The 15394-nt window shown below is 47.9% G+C and overlaps 1 protein-coding gene across 2 annotated transcripts in view; it reads left to right on the top strand.

The window, feature by feature from the left end:
- Positions 1 to 15394, top strand: part of COL4A2 (collagen type IV alpha 2 chain) — a 182980-nt gene that overhangs the window by 153312 nt on the left and 14274 nt on the right. For both annotated transcript variants that reach the window (XM_074329518.2, XM_019731070.3), the window contains exons 29-36: positions 1147 to 1368; positions 5172 to 5333; positions 7043 to 7213; positions 8034 to 8177; positions 10323 to 10445; positions 10763 to 10944; positions 13198 to 13261; positions 13478 to 13552. In XM_074329518.2, the coding sequence (XP_074185619.1) occupies positions 1147 to 1368; positions 5172 to 5333; positions 7043 to 7213; positions 8034 to 8177; positions 10323 to 10445; positions 10763 to 10944; positions 13198 to 13261; positions 13478 to 13552 (1143 nt within the window). The remainder of the gene's footprint in view (positions 1 to 1146; positions 1369 to 5171; positions 5334 to 7042; positions 7214 to 8033; positions 8178 to 10322; positions 10446 to 10762; positions 10945 to 13197; positions 13262 to 13477; positions 13553 to 15394) is intronic.

The raw sequence follows: 15394 nt of genomic DNA, 5'->3' as shown, positions 1-15394 counted from the left end.
ACACCAGAGGGTCAGATGGGGTCATTTTGTTGCCCTGCGGGAGGCCCTCAATGGTTAGAAGTCACAACGTCGTCACTTGGTTGATACCACATATACTGAAGTTAAGTGTGGATGTTTTTGAAAGGAAAGTAACTCATAAATACCTTCTTGCCTTGAATACGAAGGGTACCTAGGAATCATAACGTGCAATCCGAGATAAGTGGGCGTGAACTCTCCTGTTGTGGAAAATGAGCGGGATGTGCCCATTCATAGGGGATTCAGGAAGTTGACAGCATTCGTAGAAAGTCTGTTCCCTACTGAACTGTGAACAGGGACATTGAATAGACCAGAGGGAAGGGGTAAAGGAGGAACTGATCTATTTGATTTTAGAAACGCGTGTCATTTTTATGATCGTGAAATGCGCCGTACTTCCATCACTGTGTGCAGAAGAAAATGAAGACTGCAAACCACAACAAGAATCTATTCTAGAAATAAGATCTGCATGTGTACGCTGACCTACAAATTTAAGTACACAGTTGTTACCATTCCCATGAAAGCCATGTCTCTTCTTTATGTTGATAAATCACAGCATTAAAACTCTGAAGTAGGGTCCAGCTAACTAATTCTCAGATTACGTCCAGATCCTGTTCTCTGTTCCAAACTCGGGCGTACCAATCAACCCCTCTTCCAACTCCAGTCGTTGCAAGCTTTCCTGCCCTAGGGAAGGCCCGAGGCCCTGGGCAAGGGGTCTCTTTTGTCAGTTATGCCACATAGAAAGGACAGGCAGATGGCCTGAACACCACAGCTGAGGCAGTACTGACCTCAGAAAACACGTGACTGTCTGTTCCTTCAGTGCAGTCTGAGGTCACACAAAGAGCAAAGGCACTGAAAGGGGAAGTAGTGAGGCCACCATTTGGCCCAGTGGTGAGGAAAGGCACAACCGCAGGCACATGACAGCCACCCTCCAAACATGGACGATTGAAAGTCACCATGACAAAGGACTATCAATTCCCCTTTGAAGCATTTCCAAACTCACTGATGACCAGGGATGTATTATCAGGGAGAAAGTTTGCAAACACTTGTGCTCTCCAGACTCTTTCTGAAAGCTCTCTTAGAATGTCACATTGCTGACCTGTGGTTTTGGGCATGACCCATGTTTCCTTTTAGGGTTCGTGGGGCCCCGAGGATCCAAAGGCTCAGCCGGCCTGCCTGGCCCAGATGGGCTCCCGGGTCCCAGTGGCCCACCAGGGCCAGTCGGGCTTCCAGGGGACAGGGGCCTTCCTGGCGAAGTCTTGGGAGCCCAGCCCGGTCCCCGGGGAGATGCTGGCTTGCCTGGACACCCCGGGCTGAAGGGCCTTCCAGGAGACAGAGGTCCACCTGGATTCAGAGGTAAGTCACCGTGGCAGGAGGGGAGCACAGGGTCCCATCCCACTGCACCGTGGCTCCCAGGGGTGGGTCCAAAATCCCTCCTGGGGGATTTTGTAAGAAGTGATAGGATTGTATGGTAGGAGTCTTGCTTTTTTCTTTTCCACACTTAGTTCCAGTGTTCCTTTAGAATGTTTTTAGAACAATAATTATCATCCTGAAAAGGATGGCCATTTGAGACCTTTTACAAGTACGGACTCACTGATACACTGGGTTCCCAAGTTGGGTGTGAATCAGCATGGGGGCTTCCTGGTGCCTTCAGCAGAATGTGTGCAGTAGGTGTGAGGGAACTTGGCCATGCTTAGTGAGAGGCTGCGGAAGAAGATAGAAGTGGCCTGGAATGCAAGCTCATGTGTAAAATTGATTGGTTTAAAATTCATTCATGTTGTTCACAATATCATCTATGTATGTTTAGCAAAGTAGAAGGACCGTGCATGGTTTGATGAATGAACAAGGTATCAGATGGCTTTACGTATCAATTTATGCAAAATTGGCATTGAGAACCCCGAACACCTTGCTTAAATGAACGATTGTCACTACAGAGCAAGTGTTCGCTTTCAGAGCACCAGGGGTTGGCGCCCTCCAGACCAGTGAAATCTGCCGTCTGAGGTTCCCAGTCATATATGAAGACGCAGGATGCACCGCGACTTTACATGTCAACTAGCTGTTGACAGCATTGTCATCGGTCCCCGCCCCATGCGCAGACAGAACGGGCTTCCTGTGTGGTGCAGGAAGCGGGTGTCCCGGCCCTTGACTGCCATCAGACTTGTAGGGCATCTTTTATATGAAGACACTGGGGGGTGAACGCTGAGTCTCGGGAGGCAGGTGACCTCACCAAGGTCAGGAGAGAGAACTGCTTTGCAGACGAGCCTGTCAGTTCCCAGCAGGCCTAGGCAGTGGGGCACAGGGCATATGGTTTTTCACGGTGATACTGATCAGCGCCTCCACTGTCAACTGAGCAGGGCAACCCCCAGTGTGGGTGCCGGGGTCCACTGAGAGACCCCCTGGGGCAAGGCCCAAAGAATGGGAGAGCCTGAGAGGGCTGAAGTACACGCACACACTCATTCGTGCACGTGCTCGCACACGCTCGCACACGCTCATATACCCACACATTCAAACGCATGCTCGTATACACAGGCTCATACGCACATACCCACATACATGCTCATACACACACTCACATACGTGATCGTGCACATGCCCACACACATTCATGGATGCATGCACACAGGCCCATGCCTGCTCACGGACACATAATCACACTCACATCCATGCACAGAGACTCACATGTGTACCCACACGCTCACCCCCTTGCACATGTTCAGATCTGCCTTACACATGTTCAGATGTACATGCTCACACTCTTACACACAAACACACCCACACACTCACACCCACCCTGTCACACTCACACTCACATGTGCTCACACACATATCTACACACACCCCTGAACCACACCACTGTGTCCAAGGCCAGCCAGGTACACAGGCCACTGGGTAAAATGACCAATCAGTGGGACCAGATGCCAGGACATCGGGGTCTGCCTTTGCCAACTTCACTATCTCCTGGTCCGTGATAGAGCATAAAGTGTGACTCGGTGACTCTGCAGAGACTGAGGAACGGGTGATGCTGTCACAACTGTGCCCCAAGCTCTTTAACATAAGAGGGGGCACATCTAGTAGATTTTTTGAAACAAAACTATTTCCCACAGATCTCAAAATGTTTGAACATAACAACAACAAAAATGGCAGCAGGTTTCCTTTCGAGTCTGTGAAGGTCCGTGTTAGCTGTCACCTTAATGACCAGCTTGTTCAGGCAGAATATTTTGTTTGATCCAAGTTCTAATTTCTGAAGCATGAAGTTTTGAGAAACTGTTTTCCATTCAATCCACCCCCGTGACCGGAGCCGCGGGCAGACGACACCACGTCTGACTCACTTGGCTGTGTGGTGCCGTGACCAAGGTGCCCAGGGCAGCCTGTGTTTCTGAGCAGAACTTCTGAATGAAGTAGTCACCCAAGGATCAGATGTTTAGCTGAGGGAAGCTGACTTTTTATAGTTGTTTCTTTTTTTAAGTAGATATTCTATACATAGAAATGCACTTAAAGCATTGAGCTCCAAATCACCCATCACAGCAAACAACTGAAAGAGCAAAATTCCCCATGCCTGAATTTTTTAAGGCAGCCACTAAAGTAGCAGAGGTCACTGCATGCTATTTATTCGGGGCATGGCCTGTCCACTTCTATGAGGGAGGCACCCAGAAACTCGAGCTCAGACTGCCCTCGACCCTGTTGGCTCCAGCTCCGGTGACCTTACTTGCCCAGTGCTTTCAGTTTATCCAGCCTTAAGGGCACTTGGTGATGAAGTTATCTTGTCTGTCCTTGTGGAGGAACAGAGTATTGTGGCAGGAGCCTGGCTTCCCGGTAAAACTTCACCACCTACACCACCACCTGTCTACTCTCGCAAGGCCATTAGCAGCCACTAGCACTCACACTTGCCCTGGAGTTCTTAAATCTCAAGATAGAACCCAAAACAGGAGTGGCCTCATTTCCCACAGTAATACTGGAGTTCATGAGAGTATATACATCCTGCTCATTGCAGACCTTCCTCCCCCCATGGGGTTGATGACATCAGATAACTGGGAGACAAGCTGGAGAGTCAGATTCTGGATTGGTCCAAGACTGACTTGGTCCCTTCCATTAATGCCTTTCCCCCAGCCCATGTCTCCCCCACACTTTTGTCTGCCTCCTCCGCTCAGGTGAGCCCTGCACACTTGATAGGATGGTCGTGGGATAAATGAGCGAGAGCCCCTGAAAGTCTTTGGAGAAATATACAAATGGCAGGTGTTGGCCCTTCCACTGGTATTAACTGGATGAATGGCACAAACTTGAAATTCCAAGGAGAAAATGCCTAAATACAAGGAGATCCAGGGACTTAGTGCTTAAAAAAAAAAAAAACCTAGGAGAAAATTATGCTCAGAGTTACCTGACCATGGGTAAAGCAGTATATTCTAAACATAAAATCAAGGAAAGAAAGCACCAAAAACTTGCATAAAATTTGCGCAGAAAAATATGCAAAGTAACTGGTACACCCACTTTTTCCTCAGTCATATTTGCCAGGTTTCTGTCTGTGCTTTACTGCCAGTGTTTGATGCTGAGAAAACATGGGGAGGAGAAGAAATTGGGAGAGGCGTTCTGAGATCAGTGGAATAGCATGTAATAAAAAGCATGAAGCTCGTGTTTGCTTTGACTCACTGAGTCAATTTCTAGGACACTTTCCTAAAGACATGACAACAACATAGACATATATACCAAAAAATCTCTTCCTCAGCACTATTTGTGAGAACAAAAAAAGAGGAGGGTGGGGGAACTAAATGTGTCCATGTGATGGGATATTATTCCGGTAACTATTTAACATAGAATATTTTAAATATAGCAAAATGATCAGAAAATAGCGTCAAGTGAAAAAAAGCTAGATTATAATGTTATTTGCAGTGTGATGTCAGTTCTGTAAAATGTCTTTTTCTAGGTATATTTACGTGAATAGAATAAAAGGCCAGAAGGTAATATGCCAAGATGTTAGTATTTATCTCTGGGTGATAGCATGAGTTACTTTGATCCTATCCTTTATACTTCTTTGTATTTTACAGTGTTCCAACAATCCAAAAAAAATTAAATCCTGTTTTTGTAGACTAAATCTGAGGAGATAGATGTTGCTTGCAATGAACCACATGTGGTTGACCTCATGGCTCTTGTCTCAATTCCTGCAGGAAGCCAGGGGATGCCAGGAATGCCAGGCCTGAAGGGTCACCCAGGCTTCCCAGGACCTTCAGGACATCCAGGCCTGCCCGGGCCACCTGGCCAGCATGGCTTCCCCGGAGGTCCTGGCCAGGAAGGGCCCTTGGGACTGCCAGGTGCCTTAGGCCATGGAGGTAAGGAACCAACCCTCCCATCAAGGGATGTCATACTGACAACTGAAGAAGCACTACCCTCCTGGAAAGTTCTCAAACTGTGCTCCAAGGAACCCCCCTCTCAAGAGCTGCAGGGATTCTAAGCCACCGTGCGTGGCGTAAGCAATAGAAATGTATTCTTTCACGGTTCTGGAAGCTGGAAGTCTGGCATCAAGGTGGAGGCAGAGTTGGGTCCTCCTGAGGCTGCTCTCCTTGGCTTGCAGACGGCCACCTTATCCTTGTGTCCCCACATGGTCGTCCCTGCAGGAGGCTAGGAATAGGCCATGGTGCTGCTGAAGGAAATCAAGGGCCCATACGTCCCTCGGGCACCCTCCAGGGCGACCCTAGTTCTCTCTTTTGCCATAGTCAGGTGACAACTCTGTCTAGGACCATTACCGGTAAGCGCCAGGGAACCGCTGTGCCACACAAAGACCAACTGTAAGCCAGACATTTCCCTACACATGGGCCCGCGGCTTCCCCCAGGAGTGGCCTCCACTGTATCCAAAAACTAGATCCCCTGGGCAACCCACTCATTTTACAGTACCAGACATCCTGGGCGGAAGGTTTGGGGACTCCTGTGTCAGTGTTCATAGGCCTTGCCAGTTCTCAACCATGGGCCATCAGCAGAACACAGAGCATCCCATGGCATGGAAAGATCCACACAAAAGCCCTGCCCAAAAGGAGCCTGCAGTTTAGCTGGGGAGAGATTTACATATAAAAAAGGCTTGCGTTTGGCCAGGCTGAGCCAGCTGAGGGACCAGACCCCCGAGGCGCCAGGTTTCCGAGGGGCAGTGGAGCGAGGCAGGCTGGAACTATCTTGGGAGAAGGAGAGCCAGGCATGGAAGATGGGGAGGACGGGAACAGGGTCCTTCCCAAGACGAACAGCCCAAGCAGAGGTGGGAATGCTCAAGGAAAGCTTTGGCACTGTGATTCCCCAAACCAGCCCGGAAGAGAGCTTAATCTGAGTAGGGGACTGGTGTTCTGGAAAGGGAGATTGGGTCCAAGTTTAAAAGGCACTGAACGCTAAGCTAAGGAGTTAGATCCCCTAGGCCAGGGGATCGTTGGGGGATTTTAACGGAGGGATGCATTAAGCAAGCTGGAGGCTTATGTGGTGGGAGGCCGGGGCCAGTGGTGAGCGGGACAGCTGCGGAAGCCCTAATGAGGTAACGAGGGAGGAGCAGGGAGAAAGGGAAGGGAATGGTATGAGCAGCCAAGGGGGCAGGTGCAAGTCCCCCAGAACTTAATCCCCAGGCTGGAGCCAGCAATGGCCACAAGGGGCGGGCAGCCCAGGAATGACCTGGGATCACATCCCGGCTTAGACTCAGCTGTGCCCTTTGCACCCACCTGATCGTTCCACCACTACTAGCTTCATTCCTTTGGGCTTCCGAGGCAAGAGGGCTTGAGTGAACCGAGTCAGATTCATCTCCATATCATGTTTGGCTTGAGTCCCACACGTTAGCCTCCAGCTATCAAAGAAAAACCTCTTTAGAAAGGCCGACCCTGTGGATTTTCTACATACTCAGGTCACACCTTTAAAACTCACCTTTATTGTTACAGTTTCCCATTTTCCTTCCAGGAAGATTTTCTTATCAGAAAAGTTTTTGTAACGATGCCTTAAAAGTATCATAAGAGGAATTTTCTGTGTGTGGTTTGTTCATCCTGTTTTATTTTCTTTCCCCCGTCTTTGACAGGTCTGCCTGGAGATAGAGGGGAACCAGGTGACACCGGTGTCCCTGGCCCTGTGGGCATGAAGGGTGTCTCTGGGGATAGAGGTGACCCTGGTTTGTTGGGTGAAAGAGGTCATCCAGGAAACCCTGGATTTAAAGGAATGGCCGGAATGGCTGGTATCCCTGGACCAAAAGGTAATTGTGTAACATGACAGTGAATTACCTTGTGGGGTGTTGGGCATGTTAAACTTGAACTTGGAAGAGCTAGAGGCTAGCCCCACGTGCCTGCGGGCTGAAGCCTCAGAACTCCCTGCCCCCAGGAGGCCTCAGGCCCTGAGAAAGTGAGCCACTGCTGCTTATGCGGGGTGTCAATGCCAAGTTTTTAATTAACTAAGAAAGAGCGACTGCCTGAGGAACAGGACTTATGATCTGTGTGGGGAAATCTGTGGAGAGGTTCCCTCAGGGGACTGGATTCAGACCCAGAGGCTGGCTGGTGAACAGAAACTAAAACTAAGGAAAATGCTTGGTCACCAGCATAGGTTTATTTGCATACAACCTGAGGGCAGTTTACCTAGAAGTGGAGCCTTCTGGCCTTTTGATTATTGCTGGAGGCACAGTGGTCTGATTTTCCAGGGCTTCTTTGCCAGATTTCCATGCTGCGTGCAGTGTTAATGCATGTTAACTTCTAGGGCCCCTTCTAACCTCTCCTCCCTGGGCCCACGGACCTAGGTGACCTTCCAGTTTTCCTCGTGTGCTGCCTGACTGCTGTGCATTTGCCTTATGTCTTACCCCCCAAGCCAGACAGCAGATGGGCCAACTCTGCACCCCTCAGTCTGTACATAGGTCCGCTGGCAAACTCCTTAGGAAATGGAGCCCCAGAAATCCCTCTTTTAGGTGAAGAATCTTAGTATCTCCTCACATGAGTGACTCCATGGGGTGTCATGGACGAGTGAGACTGACATATCCCCTGCATGTAGGCAAGCCTAACTCAGCACTTTTCTCATTCCCTCTGAAGGGAGTCGAGGTTCACCCGGGATGGATGGTTTCCAAGGCATGCTTGGACTCAAAGGAAGACCCGGGTCTCCGGGAAACAAAGGAGAGCCTGGATTTTTCGGAATTCCAGGGCTGAAGGGTCTGGCTGGTGAGCCAGGTGTGAAAGGTATGCCCACCTCTCTGAAAGTCTTTCTGGCAGGGTGGGGACTCACTTTCCTGGGGGCGTTACACTGCTCTTAAAAAAGAAGCTAACAAAAACTGGAGGCTTTATCCCTGCCTCAACACACTGACAGTGTAATAAGGGAATAATCCTAACCAATGGAAACTTTCAGAACAAAAATCATGGTAGCACTAAGAACCAACTACATTATAAGAAACATATCCCACCACAATTATTCCATGGTCAGCATGAGGAGGTGAGTCCAGGTGAACAGCAAGGGGAAGTTCATTCTGAAGGAGGAGAGTACCGTTGGCAAAGGAGGGCCATAGTATTCTAGGTGGAAGGATGCAACACCGTGCCACAGAGACTGGCCCACAGAAATGAGGCGGGCATCTCAGGACCCCAGTGCGAGGCTTCTTGTTCAGCAAGTGTGTTACCAACAAGCCACATTTGCATGTCTGTTGTTCAAACACCTTTGTTCTGAAAGTATCACAATGATCTCTAAAAACTTACTAGTCACAAGTGTTGGCGAGGATGTGGAGAAATGGGAACCTCGTGTGGAAAACAGTTTAACAGTTTCTTAAAAGTTAAACATAGAGTTACCCAGCAAATCCACTCCTAGGTGTATACACCCTAGAGAACTGGAAACACATGTCCACACAGAAACCTCTACATGAATGTTCACAGCAGCATTATTTATAATGGCCAAAAATAGAAATAACCATTATGGGCAAAAAAAAAAAAAACATGGGATATCCATATCAAGGAATATCATTCAGCAATACAAAAAGAATGAAGTTCTGATGTATGCTACTACATGGATAAGACTTGAAAACTTTATGCCACATATTGTCTGATTCCATTTTTATGAAATATCCAGAATAGGCAAATCTATAGAGACAGAAAATTAGTCATCTCCTAGGACTGGGGGGTAGGGAGTAGGTGGGGAATGACTGCTGTTTGGGCTGATGAAAATGTCCTAAAGTTATGGTGCTGATGGTTGCACAACTCTGAATACACTAAAAACCATTGACTTGTTCTCTTTAAATGAGGGAATCGCATGGTATGTCAATTATAACTCAATAAGCTGTTTTTAAGAAAACTTAATTACTCCCCCAAGAGTTATAACTTTTGCAAATTCTTAGAAAAATAGACATTGCAGCCTCAGGCACTACTTTTTACAAGCTTTCTACTCACACATTTTCAAGTAATCTTCATGTTAACTTAGGGTTTATAGGCCATAGAGCAAAAAAAATGATATTTTAAAGTGGAATTACTCTTGGATTTACATTTTCTTTTCGGCTCCACCACACCTTTCCTGCAGCCTCTTTGGGATGAAGTTAACCTTGGGGGTGCCTGTCTCTCCACTGGATGGTGAGCTCTCCAAGAACAGGAACAATTTATGGTTTTGTCCCCCTCAATATCTAGCCCCGCGCTAAATAGTCAGTAAATGTTCAGTGAAGGAAACGAAATTATTTCCATTCAGCCAAATCTCACTTGCCAGCTTCCCTCTCATCCAGTAAACACAGATTCTGGAACATTCTCAGCCCGAACCTTAGAGCACAGTTCTCTGACTAAGGTCCCCTTCCCTCCACCTCCAGTTTATTGACTCCTTAAAAGTTCCCTTGCCACCCCCCACCAGCCTATCTCTGTGACCTCGCAGCTCTGGCTGACTCTTCTTAAATTCTGAGGCTCAGCTGGTGCTGCAGGAAGACGACTGAGCGGGCTCTTTCCTTGTTTGATACTTTGTGCTTTTGATCAAGTTTGATCACTGTCTCATCAGAGTGCAAATCAGTAACACTCCTCATGTTCTGTGTTACCCCATCACATTCATCCCTGCGTTGTCCTGGCAGCACTTTTGGGGGGAGCAGGTCCTTTTGGGGGGAGCAGGTCCTTCCATCCCGACGTGCTCTGCCTGCACCTCCACTGCAGACAAGGGGTGTGGGAGGGGACAGAAGACAGGCATTTTGTCTCAGGGAGCCTCAACCCCAGGACGCAGGCTTCTAGGTGGGGACCCGTGCCGCCCCTCAGCTCAGAGGCTCTCAGGGTTCGGGTTTTGAAGGACAGCAGCAGCTGAGAGGCTTTCTCCACCTGTGTTCTTACACCTGGTCCAGAGGTCAAAGGCAATGACTGCATTCTGTTCCCTTCCAGGAAACCGAGGAGACCCTGGCCCCCCAGGCCCTCCTCCCATCATCCTGCCAGAAATGAAAGACATTAAAGGGGAGAAAGGAGATGAAGGACCTATGGGATTGAAGGGATACCTGGGCGTAAAAGGTAAGGCATTGCCAACAGGCCCAGTCTGACCTCTGAGCTGTCAGGCCTGGGGGGTCTCATTCCTCCCCTCCCCAGCCGCATGCCCACCTCTGTCTCTCAGTCTGAGATGCCCCTGCACCCACACCAGCCTTCATTGTGTCCCAGACTTTTGGGCACCCTGCCATCGCTACACATGGGCTCACGGGTGGCTCTTTGAGGCCTGAGTAGCCTCGCGTTCCCATTTTAAGATTTGCAGCACTCGGGACTGCCACCTCAAAAGCTTGGGGAGGCTCGGTGCCTGTCCTCACCAGGGCGTTCCCCTTGGGGTCTTCTTGCAGGTATCACAGGAATGCCAGGGATCCCGGGACTGTCGGGCATCCCTGGGTTGCCTGGGAGACCCGGCCACATCAAAGGAGCCAAAGGAGACATCGGTGTTCCCGGCGTGCCTGGCTTGCCAGGATTCCCTGGTGTGCCTGGCTCCCCCGGAATTACAGGGTTTCCAGGTTTCGTAGGAAGTAGGGTAAGTGGGCACCTTGAACTCCACGTCTGCTTGTCAACTCCTGTCCCCAGGCTGGTGACCTGAGCACTGTGGCCCAGCGTTTAGGGGGTATGAGTGGTCAAGGCACGGGTTCAGAGCTAGAGCCCTGGGTGTCCTGGGTCCTGGGTCAGCGTAAGGAAACGCTGTGCTCGCACCAATACCACAGTGACTGAAGTGCCATCCATGCCACTGCTGCCCTTTCATGGGCTTCTGTAAATAAAGCATGGTGTCTACATTTTTTCACTGGGGTCTTCAGAGAACAAAACTTGAATTTCTAGAGATCCAGGCTCTAAACTCAAGCATATATATGGCATCAGGACTGAAAACCCATTACTGAATCATAGCATGGAGGACATTCTGGCCTGCCGTTTACTCATTTCTTCACTCAACGTGTGTCATATGAGCACTTGCTATGAGCCAGGCACTGTGTTGTCATGGCAACAGTTGTACACACCGACCCAGGAAAGGGCTCTCACCTCTCCACCTCTGTGTCCTCATCTGTAAAATGTAGGTAGTAGCCACCTTACAGTTTTGTTAAGTGCAGTGTAGACTGTATATGTAACATGGCACAGAGTGGCTCTCTATAGATCGTATTTCATGGAATTATCTTTTTATCCTCTTTCATGTCTATGTATTGTACATTCACAGTCCTCAGCACACAACTGACTCATTTCCGGCATTCGCAGGGGGATTAGTGCATTTGTGGCAGATCAGAAGGTCTGACCACTCTGTCGTGAATCTTTAGCAGCAGGCCCTGGCTTGGCCTTCTGTCCAGTCCACCCGGGCATACGTGAGGTCCTTAGAATTCTTTAGATGTCTTCTTTCCATCACTCCCAAAAGCTGTAGCTGCGGGGCTCTTATAGCCAGTCTTTTATGCAGCTACGTAGTCAGGTCACGTAAAAAAAGAAAGATGTATATGTCTACAGAAGGACATGTATGACAATGTTCTCTCTTTATTCATGAGATCCAAAAACAGCGAAAGAGCGCAAATGCCCATCACCAGAAGAAAGAATAAAGAAGCAGGACACATTCAGATAGTGGACTAGTGCCCAGGAGTAGTAAGAGCGTTATTGATAAACGCAACTACACGAGTGAATCTCCCAGACTTCAGGTTGAACAAAATATATCAGAAACAGGAAGTACATATGATACGATTCCTTTTTTGTGATAGAGGCAAGTCAGAAAAAAGGGTACCTTGGGCAGGATTATTGACTAGGAAAGGACCCAAAGGAACTTTCTAGCGTGCTGAATGTTCTGTCTTTGGGTGGCCCATGAGTAAACATTCACTGAACATCTAAGATGAGTGAACTGCACTGTATGTATGTAAGTTATGCCTCAATAAAGCAAGCTTTAAGAAAGAAACAATACATCATGATCTAAGCGAGGATCTTGCCTCTGGCACATCTGCCCCATTCTTTCCACAAAATGGAGCTTTGTGAATAATTCAGAGACAGACGTTAAGCTATACGAGGAAAGGACAGCCCTGACATCCCAGGTCGATGCTAAAGTGGAGACCAGAGGGAGGCAGGTAGACCAGAACGCCCACCCTCCCTGTGAGGAAGAGGCACTTCCGAGGGAAAGAACAGTTTCTTTGGAGTCCCAACGTAACCCAGATACCATCCCAATCTCATGATCAGCAACCAGCATCGTTGTGGAGAAGTCTCAGTCTCTCCCCAGGTAGAAGTGCACAACAACTACGTAATATAGACAGGAGGTTTTGGGATGTGGCAGCCCAAACTGATATCCCCATTCTGCCGGCTGAGTGACCTTGAGCAAAATACTTAACCACTCTGTGCCTCGATTCCCTCATCTGTCAAAGGGAAATAATAGTGCCTACCTCATAGGGCTGTTGTGAGAAATAAATGAAGCTCTTGAGATGGGACCCAACATGTTTGCCTGTGGCAAGCCTGGCAGAGGGGAAGAATGCGGTTCGCCATGGGTATTCTCACCACTGTCATGGACATTACCTGTATCAGTGATGTTATTAATTTCAATAAGTCTGCGCAGCTAGTTTCATTTTTACTACTTGATAGTTTAATCAGAAGGGATAAGCAAACCACAAACTATATTGCACTGAAAAAAACTTGAGGAGTTTTCTACAGAATGATGACATCACAAACCTTGGGTGTTATTTTTTTTTTTCATACTGAATAGTTGGCTACACTAACCTTCAAAATTAACAACTTACTTCATGAACAACCTTCTAAGATGGCTTTGCGTTTGGCTTTGCTCTAGGGTGACAAAGGTGCTCCAGGGTCAGCAGGTCTTTACGGCGAGATCGGCCCCACGGGTGATTTTGGTAAGTGTTGCCCAGATGGTGAAAACAGGACTTCCACAATCTGGAGCCTTCTGGACAGGGTGATATCAGATTTGCAGATGCTGTTAGTTTTTTTTGAAACAAATTATTCTTATTAATAATGTAGCACAGTAAAAGTTACAACATTAACCACCTTACAACACTAACCACCTCTCAATAGGAAGACCTGTTCTCAACCATCTTTTTTGCATGTGACAGGTGATATTGGCGACACTATAGATTTACCGGGAAGCCCGGGCCTGAAGGGGGAGCAGGGCATCTCTGGAATACCAGGTACCGAAGTCATTTTCCATCTTTATCTCAGCAACAGCTCCGACCCTTTGTCTGTGGCGTCACTCATGAGCTAGCTTGTCTAACTTATCACTGTTCGGGGAGCACTACGGATCATGTTATAGGGACTGGTTTAAAGTCTCCAAGCCCAATGTGCAAGAGAGATTCTGAGATGTTTAATTAAATTCAATTTGAAGACAAAGTCAGGAAACCTCTCTCTTGCTCTCCTAAAAGGGAAAATAGCCAGAATCAACACTCATAAAATCAGTATTTTGGTCCATAAAATGTAAGTAATGGAAAATAAGTAGAGCCGGGGTTGCTGGGATACATTATAAGGCATAAAGCAAATTATTTAATGACTGGAGCTTCTCATAAACAAGTGAGGGGTCTAGAAGAAAGAAAGGTCAGTGGGAGTCGGGCCCAGTTCTTGAGTAAGACAGAAGAGGCGGCCCACAGTGTGTGCACTGGGGGACCTCATGTGGCACAGGAGCTCACTCATTCTCTGAGCATCCCTGAAGTTCAAGGTCAGAATTCCTGCCTGGAATCATATCCCAAGGGACTTGCAATAAGATGAGGACTTCTTCAGGGGGACCCCACACTGCATAAACTGCTTGGAGCCCCGAGTCCTTCTAAGGATGGCCCTGAATGAGGGGAAAGAGTCTGTCCATGTGATTGGTCAATGGGAGGGATACTGAGCTTGTTCTTTATTTAGAAAGAGCTACAGAATGGAAAGGGGTATTCAGTCTCTAGCATAGGACCCGTGGACGATCACTCGGGAATAGGCAGCCTCTTCTACTCGCCTTTCTGGGCTCATGTGGATCTATAATTAGGTCTCCCAGTGGTTCTCCTCTCAGTCACAGGGGTACCCTGGGCTGCTGAACCTTCTGGCTCTTGGCTGGCTGAATCTCTTGTCCTCAATAATTCATTTGGAGGTTTGGTTTATAAAAGCAGAAAGGTAAAACTATCTTTGCCACGTATCACTAACGATGACCTCATTTGTACAACTAAAAATTTGTCGTGGAGAAGAAGCTATTTTGTCCCAAGAATTACGGTTGTTGCCCTTAAATGTTTAGGTTTTAGTTCAACTGTGGGGCTAGGTAATGGAGCCCCATTACCAGGGGCTGCATCCCAGGGGCAGAGGGGTGATAACAGTCATATCAGCCTTCCTTGGAGTGGTCCATTCTCCCTAAGACAAGTGAGGTGTGCCTCAGTAGGGTCAGCCACAGAGCTTGCCCGATATGGCACAGGGAGTGAGTCAGACGGGCTCCCAGACATGAGGGGCATTGGGAAGCTGGGGCTTAGACCTGGTCACTCAGAGGATGAAGGGACAGGCTACTCTGGACTCACTCAGTTTGGGTGGTGATAATGGAAGTGGTTTATAAAAGAAGAATCACTGCTTAGGGGTTTGAGCAGATTAATAAATCATAAAAGTTAGTAAAAAAATAAGCAGAATTTCTTAGGTGGTTTTTCTTTAAGACCACAAAAACTTTAACAGTGTTTTGTCTAAGTAATTATCTTATAGATTTAAGAAAATACTAGAAAAAGATGATTGTGTGGAATTCAGGTTGGCCTAAAGTTTTCAAAACTTCCAGCATACCAGAAATAACTGAGACATTGACAGAGAATATTTTCACTAATGTGAAGGCAGCATTTCTCCATCTGCCCCACGACCACCTTAGAAGTACCTGAGGTACTTATTAAAATGCAGATTCCAGGCCTTACTTACCCCAGACCTAAGTCACCTCTGGGAGAAGCTCAAATATCGGCATGTTTAACACATTTCCCAGATTTCCCTGGCACATCACACATTGAAAACCACTCTGATAAGGGCTGATTAGTTATCAT

The sequence above is a fragment of the Rhinolophus sinicus genome, chromosome 16, assembly GCF_057876585.1.
Source record: "Rhinolophus sinicus isolate RSI-liver-muscle chromosome 16, RSI-T2T, whole genome shotgun sequence".
In the NCBI taxonomy this organism is placed as follows: domain Eukaryota; kingdom Metazoa; phylum Chordata; class Mammalia; order Chiroptera; family Rhinolophidae; genus Rhinolophus; species Rhinolophus sinicus.
The sequence above is the reverse complement of the archived record's forward strand: the minus strand, read 5'-3'. Positions and strand labels throughout refer to the sequence as shown.